Genomic DNA, 13,155 nt, shown 5'->3' with positions numbered 1-13,155 from the left:
GATACGCGCTGTTTGTCTTAAGCCTATTAAATACAATAACTGCCTGCCGATGGCCATAATAAATGTCAATGCATCTTATTAAAATAGCCTTGTACTTCATGCAGTCACGTGCATTTGGCAAATGCACACGTAGTCGCGTCGCCGCTCTTCCGTAGTAAAAAAATATAAATGAAAAAAAAAAAAAATTAAAATCTCAAGTGCTCCATTCGCGAAAAGAATTATTAAATATATTTTAAACGATATACTCGTAACATTGAAATATATTTATAGTGTTTGTTTTTATTTAATTTTATTATAAATTATTTAAAAAAAAATCGTTATAATATTTTTAAGCTGTGACAAAACGCGCGAAAATTCGCTAATCAATTACCGTAATTCATGTGTATGTGATAGAATTTAATGGTTTTTTAAGGAATATATTGCGTTATTTTACATCTGTTGTTGAAAAAACTTTCAAAATTAAACAAATACAGGGTAAGTGCGACAATCTTATACGACATATTTAAGAAGGTACATCGAGTACATAGTCACAAGACATACTTACATAATTTTCATTGGATTAAAATGAAACGGACACTGATCGATTTCCACTTGGTGGTAGGGCTTTGAGCATATATTCTACCGCCAAACAGCAATACTTATTCTGTTCCGGTTTCGTGTGAGTGAGCTGGTGTAACTGCAGTCATTCATCGCATTTGAGGAATGATTAATATTACTCACAAACCAATGACAATGGAAAGTGGTGACCACTTACTGTCAAGTGGGCGACATACAAAAATTACTTGCTAATATTCTTTATATTATATAACATTTCATTATGTAATATAAGTTCGCCAATATTAGTATAATCATGACAATTAAAACTCTTATAATTTTTATTTCAACAGATAATATTTTTCTAATTATGATAAGTTGGCTTTAAAGCTCATCACTCTTTGCCGTGCAATAAAATAAAAATAAAAAACATACTTTCCTAAGCACGATGGATGGATCGCCATATACTTTAGCTAAACTGTCCCCAGCAGGGAACAGATTTTCAATTATCGACGTCGTAAACTATTTTTTTATTTGAATCCGAGGTTATATAAAGATAACCTTCGTTGTGCATAAAATGTATTTCCGTAAATTATATAAGCAATTAGTTTTCATGAAAAAGTTATTTATAATAGATATACCATAAAAAAATTAATCTCGAAATGTTCACAAACTAGCACCTATTGTAACGACAGTTTTCACTTTATTTTCATTTATAATAGAAAGGCAGACTGACAAATACACACACACACATTACACAGACACATCAGGACTGTAAGAAGTTTTAACTGTCTTACAATCGTCAAAACACAGCCGACCTGTTTTATTATTTAGTATACATATTTATTATACATATATATTGCAAATATTCGAAGTTACTGAAAATCCTCTAAATGTAAGGAACTTTGATTTCGTGTTTAAAGTCCATGACAATGAGATCGAGGTCAATGCTCTTACAATTACATAACAATTATTTACTTAATATATGTATGTGGTTCATTAAATCGTTTGTCTTATTATATTTAAAGCTAAGAATGAAATCAGCTGTTGATATCAATAATGATCAAAGCAACACGACCTCGAATTCAAAGAGACTGTTTGTCAAATTTGTATTTGTTGAATTTTTAATATTGCTTAATAATCGTAATTATAGTATCCTTCCATAGAAACATATAGAACCTTTGTCGACTTAAGTCACGGTAAACTAAGAGAGCCTTTATCAATACAGCGGATAATTTTTGAGACGGTTTTTCGTTTATATGATGGTAGAAATGAATCTACAAATTAAAGTTCCCAAGGATGATTGACGTCAGTCAGTTCGTTAAAGTTGTCTAATAGCTTTTCTGGTAGCGTTATAATACCAACGAATGATGAATGATGTTTTTTATGACTAGATAAAGTTGTTTTTTATTAAGCACCGTTCTTAATCGAAAATCAGTTAAATTTGAAACAAGTTCTTTATTTAAAATATTTACATGTTTTATTTTTTACTGTTTTAGTCGTTTTATAGTAACTGGGTGTGTGAAATCAGAGTTTTTATCAGGAAATCTATCTTTTACGGACCGCCTAGCGACGTAAAAACTCGCAGGTACGATCCTGAACCTTTGGGCTATTGTCGTCCCTATTCGTAGCACAAGCTTTAAGCTTAATTTAAGGAGTAAATAGGAATATTAAAAACTCCCTAAAATAGAGCATTGCAATTGTTCTTGTAAAAATATGTCAAATTTATAGAAACAAAGGAATTATATGCAATCATGATGTATTATTCGTATGAAAGTTAATAGAAAATAAACAAAAAAAAAAAAACTTTAATGACATTTATGATATTGCCTCATTTTCAACATTGTGACAAAATAGTCACATTGTATATAAAAACTATCCTCTAAACTGCAATCAAGGGAGAGTATTTCAATAATTGTGTGTGAGTGGGTTGAAACACACTCATACAGACAAACACGCGCAAATATACGCACTCACACATAAACGCAATCGCGTGTTCAATGAACGTACCTATGCTAGCGTATCTAAATATCTACTTAAAAAATATATATATCTATATCCGTCACAACAGTAGATTGAGACTTTGGGAGTTGATACGAATATAAAATAATTAAAACCTCTTTAGTATGAAAATATGATTAAAATAAAAACAGGTTTTTAATTTTAATTTAAATTTACAGTAATAATACAAAGATCTAGCCAATGATGCAAATCATAATCTATTATTAAATCGGAATGTTGGCATGTTCGTTTGTAGTGATTGAGACAAATTATCTAATACCCAATGTTACAAGGCTACTAATAATATTTACACGAGCAAGAACAGTTAATTCTGAAAGGCGGAAGCTTAAGAAAACATCGAAACGTATCCTCTTATTAAAGTATACTAATTTACTTCCTTATATAGGACAATATTCGAACGCCTATCTGCTTGTGAATTTGTATTTAAATTAATAATAATCTCTTTACTATGTATTGGTAAACTCAATAGTTCGACGTTGAAGCGGTTACATTTTGCGTGTTTGGTGACATCGCGTGTTACCTATACGACTAAAATATTAGTCAACTGCGCATGTCACAATCAATCGAAGTAACGTCTTGGCCTCAACATATGTTGTCTAACATAAGAAGTTATAAATAAAACTATTCCGTAACAGAAAAAAAAAACGTAATACCGTTAATTTAATAAGGGACATGCAAATTCAATATATACAAGTGAATGAAAGTAATCGATGTATGCGCGCGCATTGCGATACAAGGCTTCACTTTACTACGAGACGACGCAATCTAGACCTATTTTGTCTACCTCTGTTCCATTACTGATCTGAATCTGGCGAATACGGGAACTCAAGTAATAAAATAGTAATGGAAATCAGGCTTACGAAAGGAAAGTGCGAATACAGACGTAAATATTTAAATGTAGCGAGATACGGAAATATAATATAGGACAGTGACTGCATGAGAAGGCATTGTACTCGAATAACAACACATGCATTTCTGTAAAATCGATTCGGACACAGCAAATGCGAAATGCGAACGAAATAACTGTAAGCGATTCGCGGGACAAACGAATTCGACAAATTAAAATACGCGTCATGGATACATAAAGTTTAAAATCAAAACTTAAAAACTGATCGCGTTTATTTTGTAAGAGAAAACAAGCTTAAATACGTCGCATAAAATTGAAAAAGAAAACACAGAAGGTCCAGTCATCTGGACTACAGGGCTGAACTGTGCCTGTAATGGAGAAAAGTGAACGCTTTTCAGAGTATCTGTTCGTGAAGATGGGCCCAGGAGATAGGGGCCCGAAGACTACGGAAGACCGGACGGCTGCCGTTGATCATACCGGCGTGAAAAAATGGTTTATAGACAACACTCTTCTAGTGATCACTTTGGCTGGCGTGATGATTGGCATTTCAGTTGGTATGCATAGTTTTGAATTATTGACCGATTAAATCAAATAGTCCTATAATTAAATGAATCCACGTATTTATTTTGGCAATATAACTAAATTACAGTTAAAATATACTCTTTGCCCGACAAAATATATCAATCTAAGGTTTTAGAAAAAAATTGGTATACCTACATATAATTGATACGAAAATATTGGAAATGAATAAAAATAATTCTGAATATTTTCAATTTTCGCAGGATTTGGTCTTCGTCCCTATCATCTAGGTCCAGATGCACTAATGATAATATCCTATCCAGGAGAATTATTTATGAGGCTGTTGAAGCTTATGATTTTACCTCTGATAATAGCTAGCCTTATTGCTGGCTCAGCAAGTCTAAATGCTCGAATGAGTGGAAAGATCGCGGTGAGGACTCTGCTGTATTTTATACTCACTTCCATGTTCAATGCATTCCTTGGAATTCTGCTGGCGATGCTGATCCATCCCGGACAGCCTGATTTAAGAGAAGATTCTATTGCTGCTTTTGAAAATAAAAGGGATCATAGTATTCTAGACAGTCTTTTAGATATTGGAAGGTATGTTTTTGCTATTTTAGTCCCAATATGTTTAAATACGAATACTAAACTAACAAAATTGATATTTAACATAAAAAATAATCATTCTAATAGAATAATGGATGAGAGATTCATTATTTATGCTATGTTAAGTTTACCTGAATTCAATATAAATTACTGCAATCAAACACATATATTTTTCTCTTATTGATATCAGACTTTTTTCTAACTTCAGAAACATATTTCCGGATAACATTGTTCAAGCTGCATTCCAACAAGCGCATACCGTGTATACCGAACCTAAAACAATCTTTCCCAAAAGTGCAAATGATAGTGGCAACTACCGAATATTAGTTAGAGACATCAGATACAGGTAATTTAAATCTACTCGATACAAAAACATAGGTTTATTCTGAAATTAATTGATTTTATAATTTTCAGAGCAGGAACTAATACTTTGGGCCTGGTGTTCTTTTGCCTCGTCTTTGGAAGTTTGTTGGGTACTTTGGGACCTAAGGGTAAAGTTGTGATTGATTTCTTCCAAGCGATCTTTGAAGTGATTATGAAGATGGTCACAGGAGTGATGTGGTTTACTCCTATCGGAGTTAGCAGTGTTATTGCTGGGAAGATTCTGGGAGTTAACAATGTTGGTGCGTGTATAAAACCTTTGGTCAATATATTATTTGTATCATAAATCAAATATATCTCAGTAGTAAAGTTAAGTGTAAGTGTTAATTTATTGTATTTTTGGCTTTTAATATTTAACAATCACAACGTTCAAATGATTGAATTTTTGAGTAATCGCTAAAGATTTGTGTGTTTAACTATCTTGTGGAATTACGTTTTAGTGTAAATTTTAGACTTGAATTATTTTATTAAAGCGGTTTTTGTTTTTTTAATAGTTTCAATTTATTAGAAGTTCAAATTATCTTAGATAGCACATTGGATACTTTTAGGTCTAATACTACATTCTTCGTGTTCAATACATTCTGTAACTAAATATTTTGTACCCTATATCTAATGAAGCAAACACCTTCGTGTTGGTGACAATTGACCACAATAGTAGAAGATTTTATATGTTGCTTTCTTTTACTTTTAATTGCGTAATAATTTTACTATTTTCTTTCAGCACAAGTAATGTCTCAGCTGGCATGGTTCATTGCTACAGTTACAGTTGGAGTATTTCTCTACCAACTAATAGTGATGCAATTGATATACTTCCTATTCCTAAGACGAAACCCATACAAGTTCTACTGGGGATTATCACAGGCCATGTTGACTGCATCCGCTACGGCTTCAACGTAAGTTAACAGCGTTAAATGGAAATTTTGTCGAGTCTTTAAAATTCTCATAAGTATCTTGATTATTGAAAATTCATTTTATCACTGTCTGTGGCTTAATCAACTACCTCTTAGGGTTAAATAAATCATATTACTTTATACCATTGATTATATCTGTTTCAGAGCTGCAGCTCTCCCTGTGACCTTCCGCGCCATGGAGGGTCCCCTACGCATCGACCCTCGCATCACTCGTTTCGTGCTGCCCATCGGCTGCAACATCAACATGGATGGCACAGCCTTGTTCCTGTCCGTCGCGAGCGTCTTTGTCTGTCAGATGAACAGCATGCGGCTCGGTTTTGCGCAGTTAACTGCTATATTGTTAGTTGGTGCATATTAATTAAATTTATAAATTTTATTTTTCAAAAAAAGAATAACTAAAAATTACAAATGTCTGAGTCATTAGAAACTTAGTACCTATTTGAAACTTTGTCGCAGTATAATTTTCAAGCATCTGTTATAATTTTTACTGAAATTAATAACATGCTTTTTATCATTTCCAGTTTGACGTCAACAGCAGCATCAGTGTCATCAGCATCGGTTCCTTCAGCAGCGATGGTTTTACTGTTAGTAGTCCTCGCAGCTGTTGACGCTCCCACACATGACGTATCGCTACTATTTGCAGTGGATTGGCTTGTGTGAGTAACAATAATTAATACTACATAAATACATATATAATGTGTTTTGTTTTGTCACTGTGGTATAATGTTGAATTAAAAATTTTGATGCTTTTTTTTAACAATAATTTCAACGGATTTTTGGTTAATAATTAATTTCGCATTGTGTAAAAGACGATATGGTTAGAAAGAATGTTACTTGTGAGATGACGTCCGACAGAGAAGTATGGAAGAAGAAGACATGCTGCGCCGACCCCAAGAAAAATTGGGATAAGGGCAGGAGGATGATGATGATGATGAATTAATTTCGCATTGTTTTATTGGACATAAACAAACATTTATATAAAAACATTCTGTTTGGACATGAATGTTATAATCGATCCAAGTTTCCGACAACCAGCTCAGTTGGCAGAGCATTATATTCCAAAATTAGATATGAAAATGTAATTGTCAAGGTCTTATTGTCTTTTTAAATTTATGTTCGTGCATACTTTATTATAACACGTTGATTATTTATAACTAACGGAGTGCACTAAATAAACACGAAATATTGAGTGCTTTAGATAATATAACAATTGCTTTTATTATATTTTTCAACACACGTTCATATAAAATTTATAATAGCAAACACAGTTACATTTACATTGCTCTTTTAATTCGTAAGGCGCTTTTCATAATTCTATATTAATTATTTTTTTCTTGTTTTTAGTAACTCTATTAATAATATTTTTGACAAAATATATTAGTACTTATAACACGATTAAATATTACCTAAATTTTTGTTCAAATCTAATATTTAGATGTGTAAATTACGGAACTATCAAACGATAACTTAAAATTATAGTAGTAGTTAAATTGAATTTGCTGTTTATGGAAGGTTTTTTTATAATTTTTGTTAAAAACTATTTGGAGCAACCGAAACAAAATAAAGATATATGTTATCACTGAAGTCATATGACCATCTGCCTAGCAATCCCATTCCTTATGCTACTGAGTCTTAAATGTTGTGGGCTTGCCTCGAATATTTCAAATATCTATACCAACACAAATTCTAAATCCATAAATTTCTAAGACATATTCATAAAGTGAAAATATGTGCATATTATTATGATATAATATACGATACGAAAGTTTTTATCTGTGCAAACGAGAATATTGAAATAACTAAGTAATCATTTTATTTTTATCACTGAGAACAGATAAAACTAACCTTATTGTTATATAATCAAACTAGCTGTGTCCACGAATTCGCGCGCGTTTGAATTTAAGAAAAAAGTTAATGTTCAAAAATTTTACGTTCGTAAATTTTACTATAACTTATGAATTCTGTATGAGGCAGCTTTTGTGATATTAAGTCGTTGGTAGACACCCGACGTTACGGGGGAGTGGGGTCTTGCCCCCTGCATAAAATAAAAGCAGCCTAAGTCACTCCTTATTACGTCAGCTATCAGCCAATAAAAGCCCCGTCAATATCGGTTCAGCCGTTACAGAGATTAGCCGGAACCTGTTTGTTCCAGATAGACAGACAGACAAAAATTGTAAAAAACGTTTTTTTGGTATATGTACAGTGTATACTTACTTATGTATCTATTAAAAAGCGGTTATTTTAATATTACAAATAGACACTACAATTTTATTCTAAGTATATAAATTTAATCACTCATATTTGTTTTAAAAGTGATTATGTTTCAAAACAATTTCAAAAATAATTCTTGCAAATTTCAGCGATCGTATACGAACAACTAACAATATGTTGGGCGACTGCTACGCGGCGGCGGTCGTGGAACACATGTCCAAGAATGAGCTGATGGCATGTGACGCTGCTTCAATGGTGAGATATCAAATATTTCCTATTAAAACATATTAAACATATACATGCAGTCAAACCCAATTAATCTTGCGATTTCACACTCGGACAAGCAACACAGAATTTTTAAGTGGTTATTTCTGTTACGGAAAACCTGCATATTATCTCCAATAATTCTGTTACATGTGTTTTTACCGAAATGCAGTACAAAAGTGCGGTGAAATTTGCTCCAAATTTTTTTTAAAAAAAGTTAGCAGTGTTACATTGATAGACTATTCTCTTCTTCAAAAGTCTGCCTTGATGATCGGATTTGCAACATCACTTATGATTCATCTTTGCCTTTACTGAATTATTAATTCAAAAGATTATTTTTATTTCAGGAGCCGTCACTTCCCAATGGCTTACCGACATCAAACACAGAAGTGGAAATAGGTATTATAACGCCTGGCAAGAAGTCAATAGCCTCTGATGACGTCATTGTTGATATGCATTTACATAACAACACTAATAGAATATAATCACCCAACTGTATTGTAAAACTTTTCATTGATTCAAACTTTACACTGATCAAATGAAATTTATGTAAAATGTAAACAAATAACGTTAAAATTATTAACAACAAAACTTTTATAGAATAAAAGTATCTTAAACATTTTAATTATAACATTTATTGGAAAGCAATACAATTTTAAGAGAGCACTCAATTTTGTACTACGTTATTATATTTGTAGAAAGTCTTTTGTTTACACTCTGTATAAATTCACTCGAAAGTGAGTATATTTAGACTGTGCCATAATCAATATCAATATACCTTATTAGATTTAGATGAAACTTTATTGGGATCGGTTGGTACCAATTTTTCTATAGCAATAGCTGTATTTGATAAAAGTAGAGTTGGATCATTAATTGACGATATTATTTTCATTAATTCCATTTCTATTAAATTATTGAAGGTTCCTTTTTATTTTAGTATTTCAATGGCTGTTATCCTTTCATTTTTTTAAATGAACTTCGTTCATTACGTATTATTGATGTATAGCATTTGTAGATTAAGTCTATGTTTATATTTAAAGTAAATAGATTTTATTTTAGATAGTTTTACATTTGTATCGGCATCGTAGTTAACTTAAACTTACTTCATTGATACATTTATTAGTCTTTCATTAATATCATCAAAATTGTAACCGTTCACTTATCATGTTCATGAAAATTTCAATTTTCATTCAAAATTTAATATTTTACAATTGGTGCTAAATTTTTGGACTCATTTGCTGTCATATTAATCCCCGTTTAATATTAATTGTATTAACGTAACTCATTTATAAGTAGAATTAGATCCAACTGTGATATGTGGTTCATTATTATATATACGTTTTCACTGTCTCTTCATATCGGGACGTTAGTATTAAATATAGTTGTAATCTCTATAAGTATATCATATGGGAGCTCTGATTATTATCATAGAAATAAAACTGATAACCAATTTTACAATTTTGTTTATTTTTCTATTAACATCTTGGACAGTCGTTTGGAACTTAATAATATATTTATATACAAATAATATCACTTATTCTGAAATAATTTGATGTGATTAGGCAAATACAATATACATAATATAAAAATGTATATCAAATTATTTCAAATCAAGCACCTAAAGGCGTTTTCGATACTTAGACGAAAATCACAGTATAAAATATTTCTAGATATATCAGTTACAATCATGGAGGCACAGATTATTGTCTTAAAGATAAAAGTTCAAATTATTGCATCGAAGATTTTATTTTCAATTATAAAAATACAATATTACAAATACAAAATAAAGCTTACAATAAATTGCTGTATCTAAGAGTAACCTTATAGCTTACAGTAAAGCTGATTCGTTTGTGTTATACGTTACAATAACATGGCAGTCTTCATTTCATTCTCTTTACAAGGCACTATAATATACAAACTAATATGTACAGTTAAAGTTATACCCGAATGAAGACATTATTTACATCTACCGTAAAATCGGTAATAAGCGCTTATAATCACTTTGAGCATATCCAGGGAAGTAAAATACAATTAACATGCACAAAATGATGCTAAATTACAAAAAAAAACTAATCCGATTACATCGGTAATCAATAAATACTATTAAAACAATACTTATAAGGCAAACAGTCAAGTACTAAATTATGTACAAAATATTTATTAATACAAAAAATAGTCTAACTTACATCCTCATTGTTGAGTGAGGAGGTTTTCTACTGCCTGGCGCAGGCGGAAGACCTGGCCCTACAAGTGGTGACATAGATGGTGATCGAGTAGCTAATGGAGATAATGATGGCGAAAAGGACGGTGACATAGCAGCAGCGGCGGAAAATCCACCAGGAACATCATGACTAATAGGAGACCTTGGTAATAAGTGTTGTGGTTGCCTACATGATAATGATGGAGCAGGACAACTTCTTGGTGCAACTGTTGTGAGTAAAGGTGGAGGGACACTCTTTCCACCGGATATTGATGTTCCTTTACTCTTAGCACTTGATGCACCACTGTTACCACTTTGTAATGACACCGCATCATCTTTTAAACGTGCGATTTCAGAGAAAACGTGTGCTAAAGGTTGATATTGTGGTCCCCAATCCAGTAGATAATCCCAATTATAGCTTCCAGTCAACTCTTCTTCTGAATGAACAATAGAGCTTAGACTTCCCGTCATAGATGGCCCAGCAGTAGGTACAGCAGTATTATCACCTGGTGCACTTGGGAAAGCGCCTAAAGCCATCGCTCTATCAACGGCAGCACTAGCTTCATCAGCACTACTAGCTCTTTCGCTGCCGGTAACTTCATTAAGCTTAGCGTAAATTAAATTTGTTATATCGTTTTCGTGACTGCCATCTTCGTCAAATATATGCATTGAATCTATTGGTCCGTGATGCAACATTGTGTCTTTATTACCAACATTTTCTGAACATCTTCGAGATGACGTTGATGCTCCTCCCCCAGTCCCAGTATCCACAATTCCTAATCGAGCTAAATATTCTTGAGTGTTATGAACAGAAACATCAGAGAGGTTATCATCGTCGACTCCACTAGCCTGTCTATGCAGGCCTTCTCGTTGCAACGGACCCTCGTTTATCATTCTAATTTCTTCATCTTCGCCATCTTCACCGTCTTCTGCTGATCCACGGCCACTAGATCCAGATTGATCAGAACCAGACAATTCAGAAGTTGTTGCAGCTCCTGAATTAGAGCTCGCTGTATGGGCCCCGTATGGAGGTATCTCGTCATATTTTGGGGGAGCAAATTGATTGGCGGAATTTACGGGACCTGTATTTCGTATAGGGATTGTATCAAAAGCACTGGGATCTACATAGCTATTTGACGCTCCAACTCCTTCAGAACTGAGTCCTGGCTTATTGACTTTCTTATGCCTTTTATTTTTCATATGTAAAAATAAGAATGCCGCTGCAAATATTATAATAATAAATATAAATGCAATTAATAATCCTAATGCCCAATCGGAAAGCCCACTGCTTTGTGCAATAGACGTGTCGTTGATCTGATTTGTGTGGTCGGAGACAACTGCTAAAGGATCAAGTAATATTTCAACTGCAGTTTTATTTGTAAGAGAACCTTGCCTGCCTGAACTGGCTGTAACCACTAAGCTTATAGATTTATCAGAACCGAATAAGTTTTTAACTGATTCTACTTTCTTCTTCAAAATAATAACGCCTGTTGTTCTATTAATCTTAAAGTATGAATGTGAAGTTGATAGCTGATACACAATGCGCCCATCGATACCTTTATCTCTGTCTGTTGCCGTCGCTTGTCCTATAATGTAGCCTGCTGGTAATGATCCAGATTTCGGAACTCCAAAATTGTAGGTTTTCTGAGTGAACTGGGGATAAAACTCGTCTCGACTTTCTATGTCAATTCTCACTTTGACCGTGGAACTTTTACCGCCTAAATCAGAAGATTTTATGGAAAACTCATATTTATTCTTTTGTTCATAGTCGAATACTGAATTAGTATTCACAAGACCTGTTGTGGAATCTATTTGAAACATTTTCCAAGAGTCATCGTTTCTATTGTAATTTGTAGACAATGGTACTATAGAGTAATTTAGTTTTCCATATTTGCCTCTGTCAAGATCTGTAGCTCTAGCTGTGAATACCGATGTTCCGACGCGTTCATTCTCGCCTATTGTTTCGAAATATTCACTTACAGGGAATGTGGGTATATTATCGTTTTCGTCGAGAATTTCGATATCTATGTACACAACGTTACAAAGGCATGGACTGCCTTGATCACATGCGACTATTATAAGTTTGTGTTTTGATTTTCCTGTGTCATAGTCAAGTGATTTATTAACAGTCAAAATACCAGTTGTTGGATGCACATAAAATGATTTTTCATCGTCTCCTGAAGTAATATTAAAAATAATCGCGGAGTTTGGTGTACCATACAAATCAGCATCGGTCACTGTTAATTGCGTTAGTGTATGGCCAATTTTAACGTCTTCACTGATGGTGAGTTCAAAATCATTTACTGAAAACATCGGAGCGTTATCATTGGCATCCGTTACCGTAACAAATATCATAATTGATGTTTTATTTTGATTGTAAGACAGAACTTTGCCTTGTTCTACTGCAGCTAAGCCAAGTACGTATGAATCTTGCAACTCTCTGTCTAATCTATTGACAAGTATCAAAGCTCCTTCTGTCGTGACATCAAAAGCATCACCCTCATTTCCGGATATTATGTGAAAGTCAAGGTTGTATCTTTTGAGAACATCGTTAATTCCACCAATTTGAAGAAGTGATGATCCCTTTTCTGTGTCTTCATTGACTGTGATTCTGTAATTAATAATGTTTTTTTTATTAATTGAAACTGTTTAAATTTTTT

At 32.9% G+C, this 13,155-nt stretch overlaps 2 protein-coding genes across 4 annotated transcripts in view; one reads left to right on the top strand and one right to left on the bottom strand.

Annotated features, from left to right (window-relative positions):
• The first annotated feature begins 324 nt into the window (after positions 1-324).
• On the top strand, positions 325-9,753 carry LOC113395927 (excitatory amino acid transporter). Of its 3 annotated transcripts, none has more exons than XM_026633665.2 (10): positions 325-474; positions 3,802-3,957; positions 4,186-4,522; positions 4,737-4,874; positions 4,943-5,151; positions 5,631-5,802; positions 5,965-6,159; positions 6,342-6,476; positions 8,181-8,286; positions 8,643-9,753. In XM_026633665.2, the coding sequence occupies exons 2-10, from the start codon at positions 3,819-3,821 to the stop codon at positions 8,778-8,780; spliced, it is 1,569 nt and encodes a 522-aa protein (XP_026489450.1). In that variant the 5' UTR covers positions 325-474; positions 3,802-3,818; the 3' UTR covers positions 8,781-9,753. The 3 variants fall into 3 exon arrangements, with proteins under 3 accessions (XP_026489450.1, XP_064072112.1, XP_026489449.1); XM_064216042.1 differs by lacking the exon at positions 325-474 and adding an exon at positions 3,273-3,484; XM_026633664.2 differs by lacking the exon at positions 325-474 and having other exon boundaries at positions 3,273-3,957.
• A 15-nt stretch (positions 9,754-9,768) lies between these two features.
• Positions 9,769-13,155, bottom strand: part of Ds (dachsous) — a 274,093-nt gene continuing 270,706 nt past the window's right edge. The window contains exon 16 of the mRNA XM_026633661.2: positions 9,769-13,106. Coding sequence (XP_026489446.2) covers positions 10,478-13,106 — 2,629 coding nt within the window. The 3' untranslated portion in view covers positions 9,769-10,477. The remainder of the gene's footprint in view (positions 13,107-13,155) is intronic.

Source organism: Vanessa tameamea, chromosome 10, assembly GCF_037043105.1.
Source record: "Vanessa tameamea isolate UH-Manoa-2023 chromosome 10, ilVanTame1 primary haplotype, whole genome shotgun sequence".
NCBI lineage: Eukaryota > Metazoa > Arthropoda > Insecta > Lepidoptera > Nymphalidae > Vanessa > Vanessa tameamea.
The sequence above is the reverse complement of the archived record's forward strand: the minus strand, read 5'-3'. Positions and strand labels throughout refer to the sequence as shown.

What these genes read in the sequence shown, in the direction of transcription:
- LOC113395927 (XM_026633664.2), top strand. Translation starts at nt 3,777, where the DNA reads ATGGAGAAAAGTGAACGCTTTTCAGAGTATCTGTTCGTGAAGATGGGC. An exon ending in AGTCTTTTAGATATTGGAAG is followed by an intron (nt 4,523 to 4,736) that starts GTATGTTTTTGC and finishes TTCTAACTTCAG; the next exon opens with AAACATATTTCCGGATAACA. An exon ending in TCTGGGAGTTAACAATGTTG is followed by an intron (nt 5,152 to 5,630) that starts GTGCGTGTATAA and finishes ATTTTCTTTCAG; the next exon opens with CACAAGTAATGTCTCAGCTG.